General features: G+C 39.8%; 1 protein-coding gene across 2 annotated transcripts in view; it reads right to left on the bottom strand.

Moving 5' to 3' along the window:
- Nucleotides 1–18353: 18353 nt before the first annotated feature.
- Nucleotides 18354–24866, bottom strand: part of chac2 (ChaC, cation transport regulator homolog 2 (E. coli)) — a 30338-nt gene continuing 23825 nt past the window's right edge. For both annotated transcript variants that reach the window (XM_060830928.1, XM_060830929.1), the window contains one exon: nucleotides 18354–18814. In XM_060830928.1, coding sequence (XP_060686911.1) covers nucleotides 18431–18814 — 384 coding nt within the window. In that variant the 3' untranslated portion in view covers nucleotides 18354–18430. The remainder of the gene's footprint in view (nucleotides 18815–24866) is intronic.

The following is a 24866-nucleotide window of genomic DNA, read 5'->3' as shown; positions in this document are numbered from 1 at the left end:
TACCTGAGCAATGTTTTTCATTGTCAGGGAGACAGCAGTTTTATAGCTGTGCTGGAACAGCTTGCTCTGGTGTGTGGCTAGTTCCGGAGCACACATCTTTAGTACCACTGCCATCATGTTGCCAGGGTCAAAAAGCATGGCACTGGAAAAGCACAGCAGGTCATGCAGCATCTAAGGAGCAGGAGAGTCTGAGTGCACGACTAAGGACTCTGGTCACTTTCCACAGGTTCACCCTTAAGGCCGATCTAACATCTGCAGCAGTGACTGAGTGTACAGGTGCCTCAGGCTGATGGGACACTGTCCTTCAGTTCAAAGTGAGTGTAGAATTCATTGAGCTCATCAGGTAGGGATGGACTGTTGCCTATGATTCTGTTCGACTTTGCTTTGTAGCTCATTACATCGTGCAAGCCTTGAGACAAGTGACGGGTGTCTGTGAGGTTGGTTTGTCTCGAACTTAGTTTGCCTCTTGGCATCCCTGATAGCCTTGTGAAAGTTGTACCTAGATTTCCTGTATAGGTCAGGGTTGCTTGACTTGAATGCCACAGAACTGGACTTCAGTAGGGAATGGATCCCTGATTAGAATCATAGAGATGTACAGCATGGAAACAGACTCTTTAGTCCAACCTGTCCATGCCAACCAGATATCTCAACCCAATCTAGTCCCACCTGCCAGCACCCAACCCGTATCCCTCCAAACCTTTCCTATTCATACATCCATCCAAATGCCTTTTAAATGCTGTACTAGTCTCCACCACTTCCTTTGGCAGCTCATTCCATACATAAACCGCCCTCTGTGTGAAAAAGTTGCCCCTTAGGTCTCTTTTATATCTTTCCCCTCTCATCCTAAACCTATGCCCTCTAGTTCTGGACTCCCCAACCCCAGGTAAAAGACTTTATCTATTTATCCTTTCCATAAACCTCATAATTTTGTAAACCCCTATAAGGTCACCCTCAGCCATGATATCTGTTTGGGGAATGTTTGGATTGACTTCTTCAGCATGCAGTCATCTGTATACTTACTAATGAAGTCTGTAATGTGTTAGGACGGAGCTACCGTCCCCGTGTTTGTTTGAAGGAGAGAGACACTGGATCTGATTCAAAATATAAGCTGGTTTAATGAGAGAGAGACGTACACAGAAAATACAGTGAGATATTTACTGCTCACTGGAGAAGGCGCGTTCCGAAATCTTTCCAAAAACCCCTGCTTGATATATTGTTTGCTAAGCTAACGCTACGTAATCACTCACACACGTGATCTCTCACAGACAAAGGCCTCCTGTGAACAGGCCTCAGCCTTGGCAGGTATCCACGAGATGGTCTGTCTTGTAAACAAGGTCTCCGAGTAAAGGCTGCCATTGTATTGGTCTGACCTTGGTAGTCCAGCTGCACAGGCAGTTTCGGTAAACAGTCCAAACAGCAGTTCCGCAGCGCCCCCCGATTTCCCAAGCAGCAACTACAGGTCCACCCTCCCTCGGCGTATAGATATACATCCCAACACTCCCTCCCTTGGCCTCGAAAGAGGCCACACAAAATACAGCAGTTCGCGCGCAGCAGTCAGGACCCGGACGGTCGGTGGGCGCCCCCCTGTCGCTCCTTTGCAAGACCGACCATTTAGCTAAACCCGGCTTGTCTGACTCTAGGGAGACATAGTTATAGGGGATAGGAATCCCTAAGCAGCATACAACTACACAAAGCATTCCGCGCCGCAAAATCCCTACTCTATGCGCCTCTCCAGTTCGCATACAATCGTTAAGGCACAAGAAGCAGTGAAATAATACATAACAGACGTAAGCACTTAAAAGTTGTAAACATATACAAAAAGCCATCACAAAACCAACAAAACGATTACTGAGTATGATAACAAAAGCGAAGAGAACCAGAGGAAAACACAAAGTGGATGAGTTAGGACGCCTGCAGAATGAAGCTCTGCTGTTCAAAGAACACCCAATTGTACAACCTCCCAGTAAAATCGGTCGTATTATACCATGACACCTTAAAATAAAATTTCAAACTACTGACATAGTGTCAAATCTTTTTGCAATAGGATTCAATGAGCTCTCCTTCCTTCCTAAAGGGTTGTTGTTAAGTCGGTTCTGGAAGATGACACAAAGCTGGCATTTTCCTTCGTCAAAAATACAGTGAATACAATGTCAAACTGCTGGGTCCACGATTCTCCTTATATCAAGTTGCTTTGCAAGCCAGAAACTTGACCAGATTCCTGACACGGATACAAAAGCCAGGCATCTGTTAAAACCAGATGACCACAGGCCATTATTCTGAAGGTCAATGCACGACTGTGCCTGTCTTAGGTTGTCCCTCACTCGAGGAATCTTACCCGTCATTGGCTAACCAGTCACCTTCACTTGACCAATAAAAACCCACATCCATTTTACAGCTGTCAAGTACGGACACGGGCAGTGGTAACTGGCTTATCATTGTGAACAGTGGCCGTCGAGACCAATCGAAGCCATTTAGGAATACCAGATGATGGCTAGGAATCTCTTGAGTCTCGAGGCATATAGCACTTCACAATCTCTAACTGCAGCATAAAAGCACAAATTTACCTGTTGTCAATTTGAACGGGAAAGAGAGAGAAAAAATACACAACTAGGGGGTCTCTGCACCTCAGCCCTCACATTCTGAGGCCCTAATATGGGAAGGATTAGAAATGAGAGATACAGTTATAAAGTAAAATCATAAGTTGTCCCGCGCTTCCCTCTCAGGCATATCTCCTCCATTCCCTCTGATACCGATCTCGTAATCTTTCCATGGGGTGCCCCCATCACAGGCTCCTCCAGCCCCGCTGCCTGGTATGCGGGTGGGGAGTTATCCTTTCCCGTCAGGGCATGGTCGATCGTACGTGTCACAAGCGTCCTGATACATGGTATACAACAACAATCACAGGTAATAAAGATAGCAACAGAAATGCATAAACCAAGGGCCAGCTGTCCCAGCACAGTTCCCCATATACCGAATGTGCTATTCAGCCAATCTATCACTGGGTTTTTTTTTACCCCCGGCTGTTGCTTCAGCTCAGTGGCTAAGGCTCGGAGTTTTATCAAGGTTTTAGTGAGCTTGCCATCCGGGCCAGTGTTGTTTGATACTGTCCCTCATTCCCAGCCTCCCATTCAGTAAATAACCTGTTTCTTCATAATCTTTCCACTTGCCAACCAATTTTATATCCACCTCAATAAACTAAATCTATTCCCACATTCTTTAATTTTACGCACTAATCCCTTAATGAGACTTTGTTAAAAGTCTTCAGAAATTCCCAATAAACCACCTCCACTGGCTCCCTTTCGGTAACCTCATTATTTACATCCTCAAAACATTCCAGTAAATTTGTCAAGCTTGACTTCCCTTTCATAAATCTATGCTGACTGTCTCCAATCCTGATAATGGTTCCCAAATGCTCAGCTATTCAGGCGATGGAGGATCAATTTACTGTGTAATCCCACGTATCTTAGGACCCAAATAGAAAAGTACAACACAGAAGATTTCCCTCCCTGCTGATACAGAATCTATATTTAACACCACATTTTGCAGAACAGTTCCAAAGGTTCCCCATTTTCCATAAGGACGAAAAAATGTTCAAATCTGTGGCCTTTGAAACAGTGACCTCCAATCCTCATCTCATTTTTAAATGGACTAACTCCTGAACGCAACTTTCCTTTCAAATACAGTTTTTTCATGGATTATTCCACAAGTGTAGTCATCACTATCCTTTATAAGAGCTCTAACAGATCATAATTTCATTTTCCTCTGCAACAGCACAGTGAAAATATTTAATGATAATAAAAGTACTGGCGATGTTTAAGTAAACAAAATGACCACTTTCACCTTAAGATTACCTCATCTGTTTTGACTATGCTTTTATACTACATTATATTCTTGATTTTATCATTCCAAATGCCACTTTCTCATTCCTTTATTTTCCTTCTGTTGCTTTTGCTTTAGTAGCTCAAATCTAAATGTATTTTCTTCAGTCAGACTATATTACCTTGCTCTCTGTTCAACTGGTTTTAAAACATTCTGCACGGTTATCTCACTATTCAAACTGTTTCTTTTAAATGTCGTCACTAAAATAAACATCCCGATGACTTTATCTTTCAGACTCCATTTTTTGATCTGAACCTAATCTGGTCGTTACTACCATATGCTAAGAGTTGAACCTTCAACCTTCAAGTCATTCACTCTTCTGTTTAACCACCTAGAACCAAAACTGGAAACATTCCTGGTCAGACATGCAAACTGCTGATTAACAACTAGTCCAGGATGCGCCCCAAAACCTTTTCTCATTTGTCCTCTATACAATTAGCGTGTGCATTATCATGATTCTGTTCCGACTTCAAACATCTCTGAATATTAGAACATAGAACATAGAAAAATACAGTGCAGTACAGGTCCTTAAACATCCTTAATTATAGCGTATTTCATTATAGTACCTAGTTCCAACACATCAAAACTGGCTGCACACCCAACTGAACTGGTCAAACAAGCTAACAACTTTCTTCTTTCAGATACAAAACCACCTTCCTGTGATGACCCAGCAGAATTTATCAGAATGCAAACAAGCTTAAGGCTGTTGTCTCAAAGTCAATTCCAACTTATCCTGCCCAATGTCTAAGCCTATAAAGTTTCCCAAAACCCGACCTCCAATGTTAAAATTGACTTTAAACATAGCTATAATAATTGCTCAAATACCACAGAATCACTCATAGAAAATTATTGGCATTTATTAACATGAAACATATCTGAAAGTTTAACTGTGGCACTGATAGAACATTGCTAGATCTAATTCAGTAAGACAAATTTAAATTCAATCCATAAATGCATTTGTACGATTTCCACAGCTTCCATTTTATACTTCCCACCTCTTCCGTTGATTTCAAAACTCAGCTTGGTCTGGGGCCAGGCTGACAGCCGCTGCAATTCCCTCTTTGCCTGCTATGAGGTAGATTAGCTTAACCGGTTCTCTCCTGTTCCTCTAAAATGCCCTATCCTTCCACAATAATGGCATCCTGCCTGTGGAGACCTTTGTCTCTGCCCCTGTCGCTCAAACTCTCTATCAAATGCTCCTCCATGTCTCTCCCTACTCCCTTTCTTCCCTGCCCTACATGCTATCACTCGCTGCTCCGGTTGCTCACTTTTGGCTGCATTCTTCCCCTAATTAACTCATCAACCGCAGCTACCATCATTTACGCGTTCTGCTCCTATCACTCGCCCTTTCTCTCTTTACAAACACTTTCTGTGCCCCTCCTAACAATGCGTGATGACAAAATGTTCAAGAACAAACCTTTCAGCTCAGTGAGTAAACTTAGAACCTGAGCTACATATCTTCTCAAAAAACTGCAAATACACTTCCTTTCTGAAAGATAGTCCTAATTTACTAAACTAGGCAAGATTCACCTGTGATCTGTTGTTGAATCTCAGAAGAGATTAGCGTCTGGTATTTGTACTGTAACCCATACCCATTATCCATTCACAAATTAATTACAGACCCATAAGCTCCTCCATCAACAGGGGTACAGTCATCTTCCAGTTTTTTGAAATCTTGTACTAAATTCATATCCAGTACTTAATAGTGAACAAGGGGAATAAGTCTCTTACTCTTAACCACAACTAAAATTTAGTGAATGAAAAGGCTAAAGTTAATCATAGCTGTCTTTGTACAGCCTACTAGGTATGTGTCCAGATGCTCAATAACGAAGACCTGTTCAAAGTATTAAAAAGGTTTTAGCCACCATCAGATCTGCATAAATGAAAAAAATGAAGAGAAAGTGCTTGACTTGAAGTCTGTAGGAATATAAATGCAACATTTTAGTACACTGTGGTATATTACCAATATGGAAAAAAATCCAACTGATTTCTTATCTCATCTTTCCTAGAACCGTCATAACCAGGTTTGGAATTGTGGAATTAAAATTAGGTGTTTGACCACAGTTGTATTAGGCATTGGCACAAAATCTGCGTGACCAGGACTGAATCCCTCCTGTTAGTGAATAGCTGTGAAAAGTACTACAAAACAACCAGAAATTTAAATCCAGACTTTATAATACAAAAATATAATATTACTCTATCATCCAAGCATCCTTAAGACTTAAAATTTATTCCTCTTCAGAAAATCCCATTTCCCTCTAGAACTAAATTTCGAATCAACCTTGTGCAAATAAACCATTCAGCAAGATTGATACCATAATGATGTCATTCACTGCAGAGTGCGAAGCTTGAACAGATAGAGCTTCAACACCCATTCCACGCAATCAGAATCTAAGCAAAACCGATGGCAGAATATTGGCATCTCAAAATCATTGATTGCTGAGGCTAAAGCAGAAGCACGATGGATCATGTAAAAAATGCTTGCCTGCAGGTCCTAGAAAAGACAGACACAGAGACCCACCAAACTTCACCCACAAAACTAAATATTAAATTGAGAGAGAAAAAAAATGCTGTTTGATTATTTTGATAAACTGCGAACAACTCCGGATGGTGCAAACGTCTTGTTAACACAAACAAAAGATCGAGTAAATAGAGATCCAAAAGTAGTTTTCTTAAGCACTGCTGATCAATCATTACTCAATTAAAATACTTTAGGTCGTAAAAATAATCAGAGCTGTCTTACAACAATTTGTCAATTCAAGTTAAAAAAAACTTCTAACGCATGCACAATGGTCGAATCCAAGGTCACAGATAATAACCATGGAAACATTCGTTTATAACAATTACCCACTGTCGAACGAAACTTTGTCCTTCATATATTGCTTTTATGTAAAAATAAAAGAGGTTAGTAAGAAAAGTAGTTAGGGAGTCATGACTCATAAAAGAACAGAAGTTATTAGCCTTAAAAAGTCATGTTAAGCTCACATAAAAAGAAATCAATTTAAACAGCAGTCCTGGAATTCAAGCTCTAGAAACAAAACTTACTCCTTCAATCACCAACAAACCAATGTGCATTCAAACCAAATCACAAAGGTTTAAATGTTTTGCTAGCTATACACGCGCTCTCTCTCTGTTTGCACAGTCCTTTGTGAATCCCCTTACCCCTAACCCTTATTTCTCGCATTCCTTCTATCTATCCTTCTCTCTTGGTTTCTCTTCCCTTTGTCTTTTTTTTCCTTCCATTTTCCTTTATCTGTCTCTGTTTGTTCTGAAACTTCAGTTCGTTATTTTGGTTAAAAGAAAAATTAACTCTGTCTGCAACTTGACCATGAAGTCACTGTCAACATAATACTGGGTCCAGGGCACTACATATTTTGGCTCTATATTGTTTTAATTTTAAAAATATCTCAATGTCGCTTATACAACTGTGAATTAAACTCAATGGGAGTTTAGGGGAAAAAACACACACAGACCTGGCTGCCGCCGAAGTCCATTGAAAAAAAATCACAGAAATTCACACCCACTTGAGAAAAGCAATCAAACCGCCAGTTGTGCAAACAGAAACCCTTTGAAAAAAAATCATTATAAACCACAAGCAATTTCACCCCGTGGCAATGGAAACCAGAGAGAAAAGAAAAAAAATTGAAAGTCAATGACTGCCAAACCATAAAATATATACATTAAAACATATTTACAATTTATTTGGAATTTGTACTTGCTATGAACTGACACAGGGAGTACATAAAAGGGAACTTTATAGGTTCAGTAATTATACCAAAGTTCAAAGCATTTTTTTCGTAATGTTTTAAAAACTTTACTCACGCAAAATAGAGTGTCTGAGCTATAGCTGAATCCCATAATACAAATACTCTAATATCTGGACTAGAAATTGCTTCGCTTATAATCCTTATCTGCAGCTTTAATACTATATTTCGAAATTGAGTCAACAATTATTAATTTAGAACATTAATTATTAAAATCAGTTTGTATTTCATAACTGATTACTAAATTCCATATTAATTTAGTTGCTTTACTGTCCTGATTCCCACAATACAGACATCCCAAGCTTTTTTGGACCCTATCCAATAAGATGCACTCTAAACAAGATATTCTTTTAAAATATTAATTTTGTTTTCCGACGTGTTACCTGGTGTGGTAAATTTTGAGCACGATTACCTACTGTCTCTTCTATATTTATAAGAACATTGGAATAGTCGGATGGAAAACTTTTTTTTATAATAGAACATAATCAAATCTGCCCTGTCTATCCTCAGCTAACTCTGCAGTCTCAATAGTGGGCAGCGTTAGTAAGTGGCTCTGGAATCGTGCCAATAATTCCCATAGATAGACATCCTCATCATCTATTTTCGTTGACAATTTGATTTTACTAAAAATATTCTCCTTTGCTTCCTCTTTTCTCTCTGTCAAATTATCTTGAATGTTTGATTGAAATTCGTCAAAATCAGCAGCTGTAAAAAACAGTTGGTCATCTGCGGGGAATCCGTTTCTGCTCCTCCACAGCTTAAGATTCTTATCCAGATTCTGTATTTCTCTTTGAGTTTCTTTAAATGTAATATATTTTATTCAATAAGTTTCTTAATGTCTTCTAAAACCTTCCCTGTCTGTGTTATCGGGTTTGTCGTTACAGGTGCTGGGTTGGACTCATTATTTTTTAACTCCGGGGGGATGTACACAGACGCTACCAAACAGTTCAAATCCAATTGTGGTGTAAAAGTTACCACAAATTTGGTCTTCCACCCCAGTGACTCAATCGTGTCCTTACTTATCCCCTTGGTAGGGGGTTTGCCCAAGTCAATCACTTGGCGTACTAAAATATTAGGAGACTCTCGGAGACCCCCTAGTATATTTGTCATTAATGTAACATTCTGAAAAGTCTCCTTAATCTTTTTATAATAAGTTCTTTTTGATTTAAAGCCTGTCCTAAGACTAGGTCTAAAGTTTCTTTCTGTAAAGCTACACAGTCCAATAGCAGTCGACCCGCTAGGGTCGTATTCCCACCTAGACTGAGTCTCCACCAGGGAACTCCAGGACATTCTGTCCTGAGGTAGCGCAAATTTGGTGGTCCAAAATTTAATTCCTCCATCTTATTTTCTCTTATCTGACTCTAAGCTTGCCCCCCCTTTGTTTCTGTTTCTATCTTTCTTTGACACTTTCCCCTTTTTCTCACTGTAAGCTGTTGTCAAAAATAAATTATTCTGCTGTCCACCTTATACTACTTTCATTTAAACATAAAATTTTCTCTCAAAAAATGGGGTTTAACCTTATCAGTTACCAACTAATCTTTTCTCCTTTCTCAATATCTATTAAAATTCTATCCTGAAAGAAAATCACGTTAAGTATTCATAAAATTGCAATAAAAAAACACACTGAATCAAATGACAAACAACAAGTTTCAAACATAAAACCATTAACAAACAGATGAATTCAAGCCAGAGCACAAAGTGTTAAACTGCTTGTTAGCTGAGAAGCCTTCTGTTCACAGACAGACACACTGATAAAGCTTGCAGCAGTAAAATTCTCTCTCTTTTTGAGATATGACACACAGTTTCTTAATTTCACAGACCCATACAAATTTTCACACAAAGAGATTCTTTTTTTTCCCTTACAGAGATTTTTATACAAAAAGATTCTCACACACACACAAATTCTCACATACACACAGAGACTACCTTTCTCTCGCAATCAGTTTTTACACACACAGAGATTCTTATACACACTTAGATCTTCACAAACACAGAAACTCTCTTACTCTCTCAGATTTTTACAAATTTAAAAATACTTAAACTCACACATTTTACACACCAAGAGACTCTCTCTCTCCCTCTCTCTTTCACAGGCACTGTCAGCTAACGATCAGCAGCATTCACACTCTCTCTCTCTCCCTCCAGGGCAACAATGCAAACCTCTCTCACAGACTTTCACACACAAACTGTTCTTCTCCCACACACTTTTGCTAACACCACAATACTTATACATACATACACACACCACACAGTCAATCTGTCAATGAATCTGTGTCTGTCACTGTCCCCGGTCCGCGGTCTTTGTCTCACGCTCCACCATGGAATTCCTGGGTGTCGGGCGCACGAAAGCACCACCTCGACTCCCGACAAGACCAGTCCCGATCAGTGCTCGTCCTCCGGTCAAGGGAAGTAAAATTTTTTTTACTCACCGGTCCTTAGTGCAAGTTGGGAAGCCTACGCTTAACCCGGATTCGTACTGCGCGGGGGGAAGCATACGCTTAACCCGGATTCGTACTGCGCGGGGGGAAGCATACGCTTAACCCGGATTCGTACTGCGCGAGGGGAAGCCTACGCTTAACCCAGATTCGTTCTGCGCAGGGTAAAGCCTAAGCTTTACCCATAAAAATACTTTCAGCGCCCACAAATGGGATTTTTCTCTTTAAAACACTAACCACCTCTAGGAATTTCAGTGCCCACCTAGAGGACTTTTTTCTCTAAAACACTACCCACCTCTAGGACTTTCAGCGCCCACCTAGAGGACTTTTTTCCAAAACAATAATACTCACCACCCCTAGGAATTTCAGAAACCGCGCGGCCGGGATGACCCTTCACCTAGGGGACTTTTCTTCATAAATAAACGGTCCGACTCTCTCTCGGGCTGCCAAGCCCACAATTTTGGTTGGCAAAGAGTTGTGAGACGCCGAGCAAATAAGAATTTAGCGTATTCAAATCCCTACTGGAGATCTTTTTTGAAAAAGGTGCCTCCGAGCCTGATTAGAAGTGGCCGGCCGTTCGGCGACCTCTCAATCCCTGCCAACAGGCGTGTCTCCACTCCCTTCACATGTTCGGGGTCACCAAAACTGTTAGGACGGAGCTACCGTCCCCGTGTTCGTTTGAAGGAGAGAGACACTGGATCTGATTCAAAATATAAGCTGGTTTAATGAGAGAGAGACGTACACAGAAAATACAGTGAGATATTTACTGCTCACTGGAGAAGGCGCGTTCTGAAATCTTTCCAAAAACCCCTGCTTGATATATTGTTTGCTAAGCTAACGCTACGTAATCACTCACACATGTGATCTCTCACAGACAAAGGCCTCCTGTGAACAGGCCTCGGCCTTGGCAGGTATCCACGAGATGGTCTGTCTTGTAAACAAGGTCTCCGAGTAAAGGCTGCCATTGTATTGGTCTGACCTTGGTAGTCCAGCTGCACAGGCAGTTTCGGTAAACAGTCCAAACAGCAGCTCCGCAGTGCCCCCCGATTTCCCAAGCAGCAACTACAGGTCCACCCTCCCTCGGCATATAGATATACATCCCAACAAATGGCATACTTGTTTAGGTTGGCCACTGAGTTCTTGAATATGGACCAGTCCACTAACTCTATGCAGTCCCGTAGAAGCCCTCAGACCAACATTGCACTACTTTCTGTGCTGGGTCCTCATGTTTCAATTTCTGCTTGTAAGTTGGGAGAAGGAGCACAGTGTTGTGGTCTGATTTTCCAAAGTGTGGATGGGGGATGGAGCAGTAGGCACTTTTTTATGACTGCAGCAATGGTCAAGAATGTTTGGACCACTAGTGAGACACGAGATCTGGTGGTGGAATTTTAGTAGCACATTCTTGTGGTTGGCCTAGTTGGAGTCATCGGCTACAACGAACAAGGCTTCAGGATATTGCAAGACTGTTAGTAGCATTGTACACTTCATCGAGTGCAGTCTTCACTTCTGCATGATGGCACAGAACCAAAAGAGGAAATGTAGGTCTAACTATTTCCTGCATGATCTGCAGATTAGCTCCACTCCAGTGGGAAGCGTGATGGCTTTTGGGGTGGGGTGTCGCAGCATGGAAATTAAAGGAGAGCAATGATAGTCTTGATTGATTCCAGGTTATTTATAACTGGGTAAGTGATGAAGGGCTTTTGCCCGAAACGTCGATTTCGCTGCTCGTTGGATGCTGCCTGAACTGCTGTGCTCTTCCAGCACCACTGATCCAGAATCTGGTTTCCAGCATCTGCAGTCATTGTTTTTACCTGGGTAAGTGGTAAATCTATTGTTGAGGATCACAGCTTGCATTTTGTCATGCAGCAAGTGGAATTTGATGACAACATTTCTATGAGCAGTCAAATTTGAAGAGAATGTCCCATAGTCCCTTTTGGTTGACAGAGTTGGAAGTGTTTGTGAGATTGAAGGTGATCATATATATATCTCTGATTTCTCAGATAGTCCCTTCAGCAGAAATGACATTAATCTCAGCCATGGGGTCCAGCAAAATTCTTCCTTCCCAATTAGCAATTCAGTTATTTTGTTCACTCAAAAGTTAACTGCAATATCTCATCTGATAGCAGCTTTATGTCTCCTAGGTCATCCACTTAAACAAATATCTTCACATCTCCTGTCTGAAATCAACCATTGCAGTCTACTTCCTCATCTAATGACTTTCTACCTTATTCGTTTTACACTGTTCATCTCAAAACCCCGGTCATTTCTTCAGCTGAAAATTCTGATGGGCCAAATGGCCTACTTGAACACTATAGGGATTCTATATATGGAAGTTGTTGCTGCTCTGCATTTTTCTTGAATTGGTCCTATCGTGTAGATCACGTCCATTGTGCTTCTTTTGGTGGACGGAACCCATGAGTCCAGAAAGAGTTCTTCAGCTACTGGAAGGAGGTTGTTGAGGAGAATGTTTGCAATGACCTTCCCTATCACAAACCGCAGGGATATACCCCTTTGTAGTTCCTGCAATTTGTGTTTGTCTTCAAGAAAGGAATAGTCACAATTACAACATTTTGGAGATCAGCTCTCCTCCTAGATGAGGGAGATAAAGTGGGTGGCACTGCTGCCTCACAGTGCCAGAGACCCGGGTTCAATTCCCGCCTCAGGCAACTGACTGTGTGGAGTTTGCACCTTCTCCCCATATCTGCGTGTGCTTCCTCCGGGTGCTCTGGTCTCCTCCCACAGTCCAAAGATGTGCAGGTCAGGTGAATTGGCTATGCTAAATTGCCCATAGTGTTAGGTGAACGGGTAAATGTATGGGTGGGTTGCGCTTCGGTGGGTTGGTGTGGACCTATTGGGCCGTAGGGCCTGTTTTCACACTGTAAGTAATATAATCTAAAGTCTTGTATCAGTGGTGAGTGATTTACTTCCATATTTCACTATTTTGGCAGGTGTGATTTATAATCTATTTTAATGTGATTAATTTGAGAGTTTGGATTTTGAATAGTGGCATGGAAGATTGGGCAAAGAATCTTCATGAAAGTTTAATAATTATAAACATTCTATAGCATCGATGATGTTTTTAAAAACATAATAAAAGGTACAAAATCCTATAGTTAGATAGGACTTTTATGCAGCATTTCTCAATTATTGTGTTCATTTTTCATTTCTGTATGAAGAATAAATGTACTTGCCTTGGAGGTTATACAGTGAAGCTTCTCCAGATTGGTCCTGTGATCAGAGAGCTGTTCAGTGACGAAAGGCTGAGCAAAATACATCTTTGCTTCTCATTTTAAAAAAAAACTCCAGAAAGTCATCTTATTTAAGCACAAAGTTCTGACGGGACCTGACAGGATGGACACCGAGCAGTTATTTCTCACAGCTGGGAACATCTCGCAGGGATGTAGTCTCTGGAAACAGCACCGATTATTTAGGATTTTTTTTTAAAAAAAGAGCATTTTTCGTTTAAAGGGTTGTGGTTCTTTGAAATTCTCTACCCAAGACAATCACGGGTAGTTCAATGTTAAGTATCATGAAGACTGCATGATCTTTGGTCTTGGGGAAATCAAAGGAGACTGGACGAGGGCAAGAAAGCAGAGTTGAAGCAGAAGATTGTATTGAATGTTAAGACGAGGCTTGAGGTTATATGATCCACAGCTGCTGTTTTTCTTATTTTCTGTATAGCTGATTCGTACATACATTAGGAGTCTCAACATCAATGATCACAAGGCAGTGGAATTCATGTTTTTAAGTCTTAATAGGACCAGACTTTCAATTTTCTTCACCAATTTAAGAAAGTTTTGGCAAATTTCATTATTTGCATTGCTTCCAGTACCACGTACTAATAACAAAAAAAAGTGTAGGTAAAGAAGTGTGCTGGACAAGTGGTGCAGAGGGAGACCTTCAAACTTCTAGAGCATGAAGACAAGTATTGGGGCAAATTGGTCCTTTACAATATTGATGTAATTTTTTAAATGTTGATTTAAATAATGTTGTCAGGGTGGGAATTTCATATTAATTTGGTAGGGAGAGGGATACCAGAACATAGCAGCAGTGAGGCGAGAGGAAGCAAAAGAACAGGGGATATACCAATCTTAATGAAGAAGATTAGTTCCACAGAGTTCCAAGACAAAATTAATCCCTTAATCAATATCACAAGAAACCTTGAAGTAGTTATTTGAAGCTGAGAGTGTAAAAGTTTAGCTGTATGAAGGCCTCAGGAAGAGGATATCAGATTCTCTTCCTGAGGAGAATGGGATTTGAAGTCGACATTAAACTAAGCGCTGTCAGGATATTAGGAAATTTTCCTCAGTGAAAGAGCTGTAAAAAAAAAGATGCTTTTGGCATTAGATTTCTATCATGTGTTTCAATATTTTTAAACTTGTGTTATATGTAAATAGTTTGGTTTGTTGTATTTTATCTTAATTTCCTTTGTGCATTACACTTCTGTTAAGCACACAATATTGCAAAGTTGGTTTTGTTTTTCCGTGACAGCGTGCCTCATTAAAACAAAAGAGAAACAAGATAGGATCTTTCAATCCAGATTTCAGTCTGGGATCTGACTTGTCCATAACAGTTTCTCATACTGCCTCTTTGCCCGGAGGTAGAAACATTGAAAAGGAACCCAAAACACTCAAAAATGTGTCAAATTGACAAGTGTTAAAGGAATGGTAGGTCTAATTAAAGACAAGGAAGGAAATCTTGAAGGTACAATGAATGAATACTTTCACTGAGTCTTCACAAAGGTCGAAGTTAATATAGTAGTAATTGGCAGGGTGAGAGATAAGGTGCAGAGATATTGCACAGCACCAAAACAATTGGCATCATAAAATTACTATGGACCTGATTAAAAAGGAATGAATCTTGGGCTGCTGAGAAAAGTTAGAGTGGAGCTGCAGAATTTTCAAACCTGTTGGACAAGGGAGTAGTGCCAAAGGCCCGAGAGGATTGCAATGTTTTTTTGTTTAAAAACATTGTAGGGATAAAACTGTAACCAAGAGAAAAGGATACAACTGTTACTGCAGGCTAATCAATGTAATATAAAACTACAGAATAATGTTCAGAACAAAATTGATTTGGCCTCAGATGCAATAGTGGGTAGAATTCCACGTTCACGCTTTAGGAAGAATGTCACAGTAATGTGACAGTGATGTTTACAAGACTTGTACCAAGGAGCCAGGCATTTGAATTATGCAAGAAATTGGAGATGCTGGGATTGAGAAAGTTAAGCAAAGCCACAATAGATGCTTGACAGATTTGCATTATAATACAGGTAATATATTAGAACAATTAGTTTTAAAAGTAATTTCAGTGTAGATCAAAAGTCTGACTAAATGTTATTTTGTTTTGAAACTTTCTTTCATGGGAAGTGGATATCACTGACAAGACCAGCTACTATTACCAATCCCTAAAAGCCTTTAATTGAGTGGCTTGCTGAATCATTTCAAAGGGCAACTAAGAGACAGTTACATTGCTGAGGGAACTGGAATCACAGACAGGCCTTAATATCTAATATCTTTGGACATGTCCTAAAAAATATTAGTCAACTGAATGGGTTTTTACATCAGTCATAATTTGATGGTCATCATTACCCAGATTAGAATTCTATCAGTTGCCATGGTGGCATTTGAAGCCATACTCCACAGCATTAGTCTAGATAATGGATTAATTGCCTACTGACAATTATGCCACTGTCTCCTCATCTCATTTTTAGTTAACATTAAGCTCCTATATGGATAAATCGGAGGAATTTTGATGGAGCAAGTAGGAAGTAAGCGTTTCTTTTTGCAAATGGGTTGGTAACCTGAGATCATAGATGCAAAAAATTTTGCAAAAGAACAAAAGGGAGAAATTGTTTTGTGGAGGTACTTATAAATGATCCTATGAAAGCTGAGTAGAATCAGATTCCATTGTAACTTTCAAAAAGCAATTGGATACGCATTTGAAGAAAAAGAAACAAAGTTAACGTTTCACATCTGGTATGAAGTTGTATCCCACTTGGAATTCTTTCTCTTTCTGTATAGATGCTGTTAGACTTCCTATGTTTCTTCAACACTTGGTTCCAGAATTCCAGTACCTGCAATATTTTGCCTTTATGCATTTTAAGAAAACCAACTTTCAGGGTTCTAAAGAGAAAACTGGGGTGGGACTAAACTAGGTGTTCATTTTTCAAAGAACTGACCAATGAAAGTTCTGCACTGCAAGATACTTAAGAAATTCTCTTATTAAAAATTGTAAAGGAATGGATTCTAGAAATTAATCCAACTTGAAGCTGTGAAAACAGTTGTATAGTAAACAGGTTAGAAAGGAATTTCAAATCAAAAATTAAGATTGATTTTTATAGTTTGACAGCATCCAGCAGTAAACAGCAGAGAACAAATACATTTTAATCAACATTCTTATTAATGATATTGGATTTATTTTTCTAAAAATGGCTCAATGTTTCTTTGAGGTTTGTTCAAAACTGGTAAAGTTTGATAATGCCAATATTACAATAGATTACATTCATGAAACACAGGATCACACATGCTCGACAACAGCAGCTTGACAAATGTGAATTACAAAGGTACCATAATGGAATCCCAATTTAAATGGTTTTCAGTGCAAGCGAAAATTCAGATACTTCTACTATAACTTAAACCATGAGGAGATGTTTCTAGTGATAACTTTTACAGTCTGAAAATAATTATTGGAACATTGTTTAAGATCTCATCTTTTCCAAATATCAATGTATGTATTTGAAAAAAATCAGCACATCAATTAGTATTTAAATCCTGAAGTATGAGGCAGAGTAAACCAGGTACAACAAGCTTGAGTGCAACTCAAACGTTTTCTAGTTGGATTTAGATAAATTACATAGGATAGTCAATACAAACATTTTCTATTACAAGAACATAATGCTGCTCACACTCAAAACTGGAAAACATTTTCAAAAATGCTTGGAAAAATAGAATTTTTCACATTAATATCCTTACACCAGAACTAATGATCTGTTATGTGTAAAAATTGAAATGATTAAATAAAAAGGGATGACACTGCAAAGTCAAAAAGAGAGAGATTCTTGTGGTGGCACATGGAAAGAAAGCATTGATCAAAAGGAACTGTGACTATCAAGAGTAGAACTGCCAGAATTTCACATTTGAAAGAAGTGAAAGCAGTGTTATGATGGTAAAAATAAAATTGACATAGTACTAAAAGACCATAGGACTGCTCTCTCATCAGAAAGACAACCGGTGGTGAGTTTAATCAGTGGGTCACCAAGACACAGACAAGGGGGGAGGTTGAGAAGGCAGGACCGTTATGGCGACCTCAGCCAGTGTGGGAATTGGACCCATGTTGTTGGCAGCATTATAAACCAGTCATCCAGCCAACAGAGCTACATCATTGATCTGAAAGCTTAAATTTGTTTCTCTTTCAAAAGATGCTACTGAATATTTCCAGCGTTTTTTGCTTTTTAGTTAAGTATTCTCCAGGGTGCATTCAGATGTGCTATGGGGACAATAGTTTGCTAAAGAATACTTCATCATATGCAGTACAGACAACATAAACCTCTTGGACTAATTTTGTACTCCAAGATTCATCTATTGCACATGTGATACAATCCTCAGATGTCATTTGTTTCCAGCAACTAAAAAGGCAAGGGGAGCAGCTGTATAAATAACAATTACTGGATAATCCGATAATCTTGCCACATTGAGACTTGACTTGCAACTTCTCCACTTAAAACTTATGGACAAATTTAAAAATCACACAACACCAGATTATTAGTCCAACAGGTTCATTTGGAAGCACTAGCTTTCAGAGCACTGCTCCTTTATCAGATAGCTGTGGAACAGGACCAGAAGAGACTGAATTTAGCTATAAATTCTGTATCTTATGGCCCTGTTCCACAGCTACTTGATAAAGAAGCAGTGCTCTGAAAGATAGTGCTTCCAAATAAGTCTGTTGGTCTATAACCTGGTGTTGTGCGATTTTTTTAACTTTGCCCACCCCAGTTCAACACTGGCTCCACCACATCATAAAATTTATGGAAACATTAAAAATGACCCAATATTCAGAGTATGTTAGTGCAAACCAATCCTGTCATCAGGTTTGTCAACAATTATATTTACAGAGTAAGCATGACTTCACCAAGGTCCATGGTTAAATAATGAGAACATTTTGATATGCAGAATACATGGACACATGTGTTTTTAATATCAGACTATGGTCATCAGAATTGCATGTAATACCTTTTACTCTATGTTTTGGTGGACACTATCAGGAATAATAGTGATACAGCAAGTATAAATTAGAGAGTGAGGGTTTAAATTGAAGATAGTCACTATTCCAGTCCTACTTTATTGTGGCAATCCTTCATATACAGTTACTTTTTCCATTTCTCTCCAAGAGTTCCTTGACCATTTTCTCTAATGAAAAGAGGTGTTCATCTGTATCTTCTGGAACGATCTTTCGTAAGGAGTCAGCAAGTTCAAATAGGTACTCTGTGTTCCTTCCACTTTGCCCAACAGCATTTAAAATCTGCAAAGCCATGTCTTCCAAGGGTGCTGGACCCAAGTAATTGGGATTATCACATGTTCCTATGTATTGAATCACAGGGAAAGGATCTATTGAAGTATCCTTTGGATAAAATGTAACTGTAATAGTCCTGTAACCATCTTTTTCTCGTAAGTCAAGATATTCCTTCACTTCTTCTTCTTTTCCATCTGGAAGTTTATACACCACACCCCACACGAGGCCCTGAATATAAACATACAATACATTTGTCCAAAATTAGGATGTCATATTGAATAATAAATTGTATTTATGTACTAAAGAAAATAAATTTTAAAGGACATTATTCATATTTCATAAACTTGGAATGGGCTATCTGCATTAAAATTTGGTTCAATAATCTATAATACAACCTTAATTATGTTCATGCATCAATGCAAATATTCATGTTTTGTATCATCCCATATTAATAGCATAGCAAATCTTAATGCTGTAGAACATTTATTAACAAATAAAACAAGTCCTTTGTATATTTCATACCCTAATTGTTATTGGTACGGTTTTATAATGTTGTCATACAACACTACAATTGCACAATGTTAGTAACGCATTATCTCCTATCTTGAATTATACATTTTAAATTACTGACCTGACATGCAATGTGTAAAAGATGAATTGTCATGAAACTTCCCTAACCATATTAGAAATTCCATCCTTTTTTCCCTCTCCCCATCCAACATTCTTACCAGAAGCAATCCTATTCCAGGTAAAGTCTTGGTTTGATTTTCCGTACAAATATGCTTGACTCCCAACATCTTGGGGCAAGATCAGAAATTCAATTTGGAAAAAATACTCAATGGCATAGTGGTATTATCACTAAGCTAGTAATCTAGACACCCAGATTATGTCTGAATCCTACCACAACAGATATGAAGAAAGTCAATCTTGATTGTTGTACAAGCCCATCTGGCTCACTATTGCTTATTTTGGAAAGGAACACTACTGTCCGGCCTACAAACAGATCTAACAACTCAAGACTAGGCACTGTGGGCCATTACTGGTAGCATACTATACTTCAGCACACAATCTGAATACCTGACTCTACTCTCAGCATAAAGCCAGAGGATTAACGTGGTTCAAAGAAAAGTGCACAAAGTCATGTATGACACAAGGCATACTGAAAAATAACAAGTGCCAATCCGGTGAAGGCACACAGCAGGACTATTTGCATGTCGAACAGCAAAAGCAACATGTGCCAGAGAGGGCTAAGTGATTTAGTCTTGCCATGCAGTGGTGGACAATTAAACAACTCACTGGACGTGATGCGATTCCAAGAATATCTCCATTCTCAAAGATGGGGAAACCCCATGCACAAAATAAGACTGATGAACTTGCAACATTTTTAGCCTGAAGTGCTGAGTGGATGATCCATCTCTAGACATCCCCAGCAAGATTGTTTGTTTTGGCTAAATCTGTCTTTAGGCCAATTTAAGTCACTCTATGAGAGATCAAGAAACAAGTGGAGGCGTTACATACTCTAAAAGAACCTGATGACGTTGATGAATACTCAAGATATCTGCTCCAGAACTTGCTATGCCAAGATGTTACAGTACAGCAGCAACATAGGTAATTTTCCACAGTATTGGGTAGATGCCAATGTCCTATATACAAAAAGCAGGTCAAATACAACCCCACTAATTACTGCATCAGTCTACTTTCATCAGTAAAGTGATGGAAAGTGTCATCAACAGTGCTATCAGGCAGCACTTATTTAGCAATAAAGTGTTCACTAGTGAGTTTTAAGAACATTTGTAGCTCAGGTTGAGGTTCTAGATGTAGGTTTACTCTCTAAGCTGGAAGGTTCATTTTCAGATGTTTTGTCACCATACTACGTAACATCATCAGCAAACCTCCGGATGAAGCACTGGTGGCACGGCCCGCTTTCTATTTGTGTGTTTAGGTATCCTTGGGTTGGTGATGTCATTTCCTGTGGGGATGTAATTTCCTTCTTTTTTGTAAAATCAGGGGGGTGGTAAATGAAACCAGACAGATCCAACACACCCCGCTTCTACAGATTACCCAAAATTCATAAACTAGGAGCCCCCCTCAGACCCATAGTCTCGCTACCTGGAACACCAACTTGCAGATTGGCCAAGGAGTTACATCAAAGACTAGAACACCTAGTAGAAGACTCACACCACACAATCCACTCCACCCAAGAATTCCTGAAGATCAAACATGAGATAGAAGGGGATGAAATAATGGTCTCCTCTGACATAACAGCCCTGTTTACATCCATCATCAACATCAACCTGGCCAAGAAAACACTGACTACACTATTAGAAGAACCAAAGGCACATACACCAAACACCACCAACTTCATCAGCAACAATAATATCGTCAAGCTAGTGGACCTATGCCTTACCACCCACTTCACCTTCAACAACAAAACTCCAGACAAACCAACGGAACACCCATAGCATCTCTGATATCAGGGTTCTTAGCAGAGGCAGTAATACAGAGACCCGAACAAACAGCTCTGCCAACCATCCAACCCAAACTTTGGGTCCGCTCCATGGATGACACCTTTGTCATCACTAAATGAAACAAATTAGAGGAAACCTTCAAGACCATCAATAATACCCTTACTGGCATAAAATTCATTAAAGAGGAGGAAAACAACAACAAACTGCCTTTCCTCGATGTCGCAGTAGAGCGAACAGCCAATGGAAAACTTCAAACCAGCGTCTACAGGAAAACAACACACAGACCAAATACTGAACGACAGAAGCAATCATCCCAACACCCATAAATGATGCTGCACTAGAACCTTACTTCAACGAACCACCACACACTGCAGCACGGAGGAGCTACGAAGAGAAGAGGAAAATCACCTGTACAGTTATGCAAAATGAACGTGTACCCAATGAACACAGTCTGCCAATTTCTCAGCAACAAACCCAAACAAGCAGACAAAACATGTCCAGAAATCCTAGCCACTCTCCTCTACATCAAAGACATCTCCAAAATGAGACCAACTTTCATTAGTATCCTTACACACAGGTCAGGAACAATACCACTTTGACTGGGACAACACATCCATCCTAGAACAAGCCAAACAGAGACACGCACGAGAATTCTGAGAAGCATGGCATTTCAACCGGAACTCTGTCAAGAAACCCATTGACCACCACATGAGAAAGAAAACAGGGAATTACACTACCAACCCAAGGAAACCTAAACACACAAAAAGTGGGCCATACCACCAATGCTACATCCGGAGGCTCGCTGATGACGTTACCTAGTATGGTGACAAAATGTCTGAAAACGAACCTTCCAGCTCAGTGAGCAAACTTATATCCAAAATGTTCACTGGTGCTCAGTGTGGGTTCTGCCAGGGCCAATCAATCAGCTCCTGATGCCATTACAGATTTGGTTCAAACTTGCACACTGGAGCTAAATTCCAGAGGTGAGGCATGTGACTGGCCTTAAAAACAAGGCTGCATTTGATCAGGCAAAGCATCAAGAATATCTATCAAAATTTAAGTCTGTGGGAACCTTGGAAAAACTCTTCCTGTTTGAAGTCATACCTGATACAAAGATGATTATGCTTGTTGGAGGTCAGTCATCTCAACTCCAGGACATTTCTGAAGGAGTTCCTTACAGTCATGTTCTAGGCCCAATCATCTTCAGCTGCCTTGTAATATAACCTTCCCTCCATAAGTTCAGAGGTGGGTACGTTCTCTCATGCTTGCACAATGTTCAGCATCATTCATGACTCCTGAGATACTGAATATACAGTCTCTCTCAATGCAGCAAAAGCTGGACAACATCCAGATTTGGGGTGACTAATCGCAAGTATTTGCGCAAGTGCCAGGGAATGACCATTTCCAACAAGACAGAATCCAATCATGCCCCCTTGACATTCAAAGGGCATCATTAGCAACATCCGGGGGTTACCATTGATCAGAATCTGAACTGGACTAGCCATATAAATACTATAGCTACAAGATCAGTTCAGAGGCTAAGAATCCATCACTACCTGACTCCCCAAAGCCTGTTCACCAACTATGAGACCCAAGTCAGAAGTGTGATGAACACAGCTGCATTAACACAACGTCAGAAGTGCAGACGATCACTAATGATTGCACAATGTTCAGCACCATTCATGACTCCTCAGATATTGAAGCAGTGTTCAAATGCAACAACATCTGGATAACATCTAGGCTTGTGCTGACAAGTGGCAAGTAACATTTGTGCCACACAAATGTCAGGCTATGGCCATCAATCTAACCACCTCCCCACGACATTCAATGGTATTACCATCCCTGAATCTCCACTATCAACATCCTGTGGTTATCATTGACCAGAAACTCAACTGGACTCACCACAGACACAGTGGTTAGAACAGCAGGTCAGAGGTTAGGAATACTGTGGCAAGTAACTCACCTCTTGAATCCACAAAGCCTGTCCATCATTTACAAGGCACAAGACAGGAGTGTGACGGAATACTTCGCACCGTTTATTAGTATATAGGTTGGGAGGTCATGTTGCGGCTGTACAGGACATTGATTAGGCCACTATTGGAATACTGCATGCAATTCTGGTCTCCCTGCTCGAGAAAGGATGTTGTGAAACTTAAAAGAAAAGATTTACAAGGATGTTGCTAGGGTTGGAGGGTTTGAGCTATAGGGGGAGGCTGAATAGAATGGGACTGTTTTCACTGGAGCATCACAGGTTGAGGGGTGACCTTATAAAGATTTATAAAATGAGGGACATGGATAGGGTAAATAGACAAGTTCTTTTCCCTGGGGTGAGGGAGTCCAAACTAGAGGGCATAAGTTTAAGCTGACAGGAGAAAGAGTTAAAAGAGACCTAAGTGGCATCTTTTTCAAGCAGAGTGTGGTGCGTGTATGAAATGAGCTGTCAAAGTGGTAGAGGCTGGTACAATTACAACATTTAAAATGCATCTGGTTGAATACATGAATAGGAAGGATTTAGAGAGATATGGCCCAAGTGCTGGCAACTGGGACCAGATTTATTTAAGCTTTCTGGTCGGCATGGACGAGTTGGCTGAATATCTCTCTGACCACTTCCCTCCAGAATGACAAAGTTAGCAGATACATGGGAACACAAGCATCTGTATGTTCCCCACCAAGCCACTCGCCAGCCTGAACTGGAAATATTGTTGCACCTTCAGAGTCCTGGGTCAAAAACCTTATTGTGTGTCTACCTACATCAAAGGAACTGCAGTGGTTCAAGGCAGTAGCTCAGCACCCTTTCTCAAGGCAAGTATGGATAACAAAGCTCAGATTCCATGAATGAATTATAATAAATACCTAAAATCAAAAGTATTCACAAATGAACCAAAAAGTAATTCTATGAAACCTTTCATCAAAGTAAATAAAACAAAGATTTCCTGAAAGTTCGACATTCTTGAAATAGCAGGGGTTTAATCAGATTGCCGACCTAGTTTAATGTTGCTTGTATCAGCCTCTTCAAAGAAAACTTTAGGTCTGAATAATCTCATGGTTATAGAACTCATGTTAACAGATGGCTGCTGGCTTTCTCATGGACAACTTAAGGTATAATTGATCCAGTTACTGTATTACTTGGTGGATATGTTACTTGATGTGCTATGGTACCACAGTATAAGATCAACACTGTATTTTTATTAGTCAGGAAATACTATTTACATTTCTGCAATGTTAATGTTTTTCAGGTCAGAAAGATACAGAACTATCCAAGAAGCACCCGCATAGGCTTCAGGTTAGGGGATGTTCTGGGGAATTAACTTCAACTACATCCAGTAATGTTTTTAGATCAAATTTACCTCAGTAAATGTGACATATTCCAACTGGGAAAGATTGAAAGCAAAAGTTAGGATTAGGATGAAGTAAAAAGGACAAACAAGGATATAGTGAAATAGATATTTGGCAAAATTTGGGCGTGCCATCAACAACATGAATTTATGTAGCATCATTAATTGAAAATGACTTAAGGATATCAAAAGGGAGAAATTTGATGGCAACCAAACGAGAAAGATTGGAGGCATCATAGGTTTGATCAAAGAGATGGACTTTAAACACAGTATATCAGAATAGGTCAGGCAACCAAAAGCAAAACAGCTGACTGTACGCCAAAAAGAAGAGAGACTGAGGTCACTGTGAAAAGTAACAAAAGGAAAACAAAAGCTGAGAATTGCTGGAAAAACTCAGCAATTCTGGCAGAATCAGAGGAGAAAAATCAGAGTTAAACAAGTATTTTGCATCAGTATTTACTGTGGAAAATGACATGG

The sequence above is a fragment of the Hemiscyllium ocellatum genome, chromosome 10 (genome assembly GCF_020745735.1).
Source record: "Hemiscyllium ocellatum isolate sHemOce1 chromosome 10, sHemOce1.pat.X.cur, whole genome shotgun sequence".
Classification (NCBI taxonomy): domain Eukaryota; kingdom Metazoa; phylum Chordata; class Chondrichthyes; order Orectolobiformes; family Hemiscylliidae; genus Hemiscyllium; species Hemiscyllium ocellatum.
Note: the sequence above shows the minus strand (reverse complement) of the source record. Positions and strands in the feature narration are given on the sequence as shown.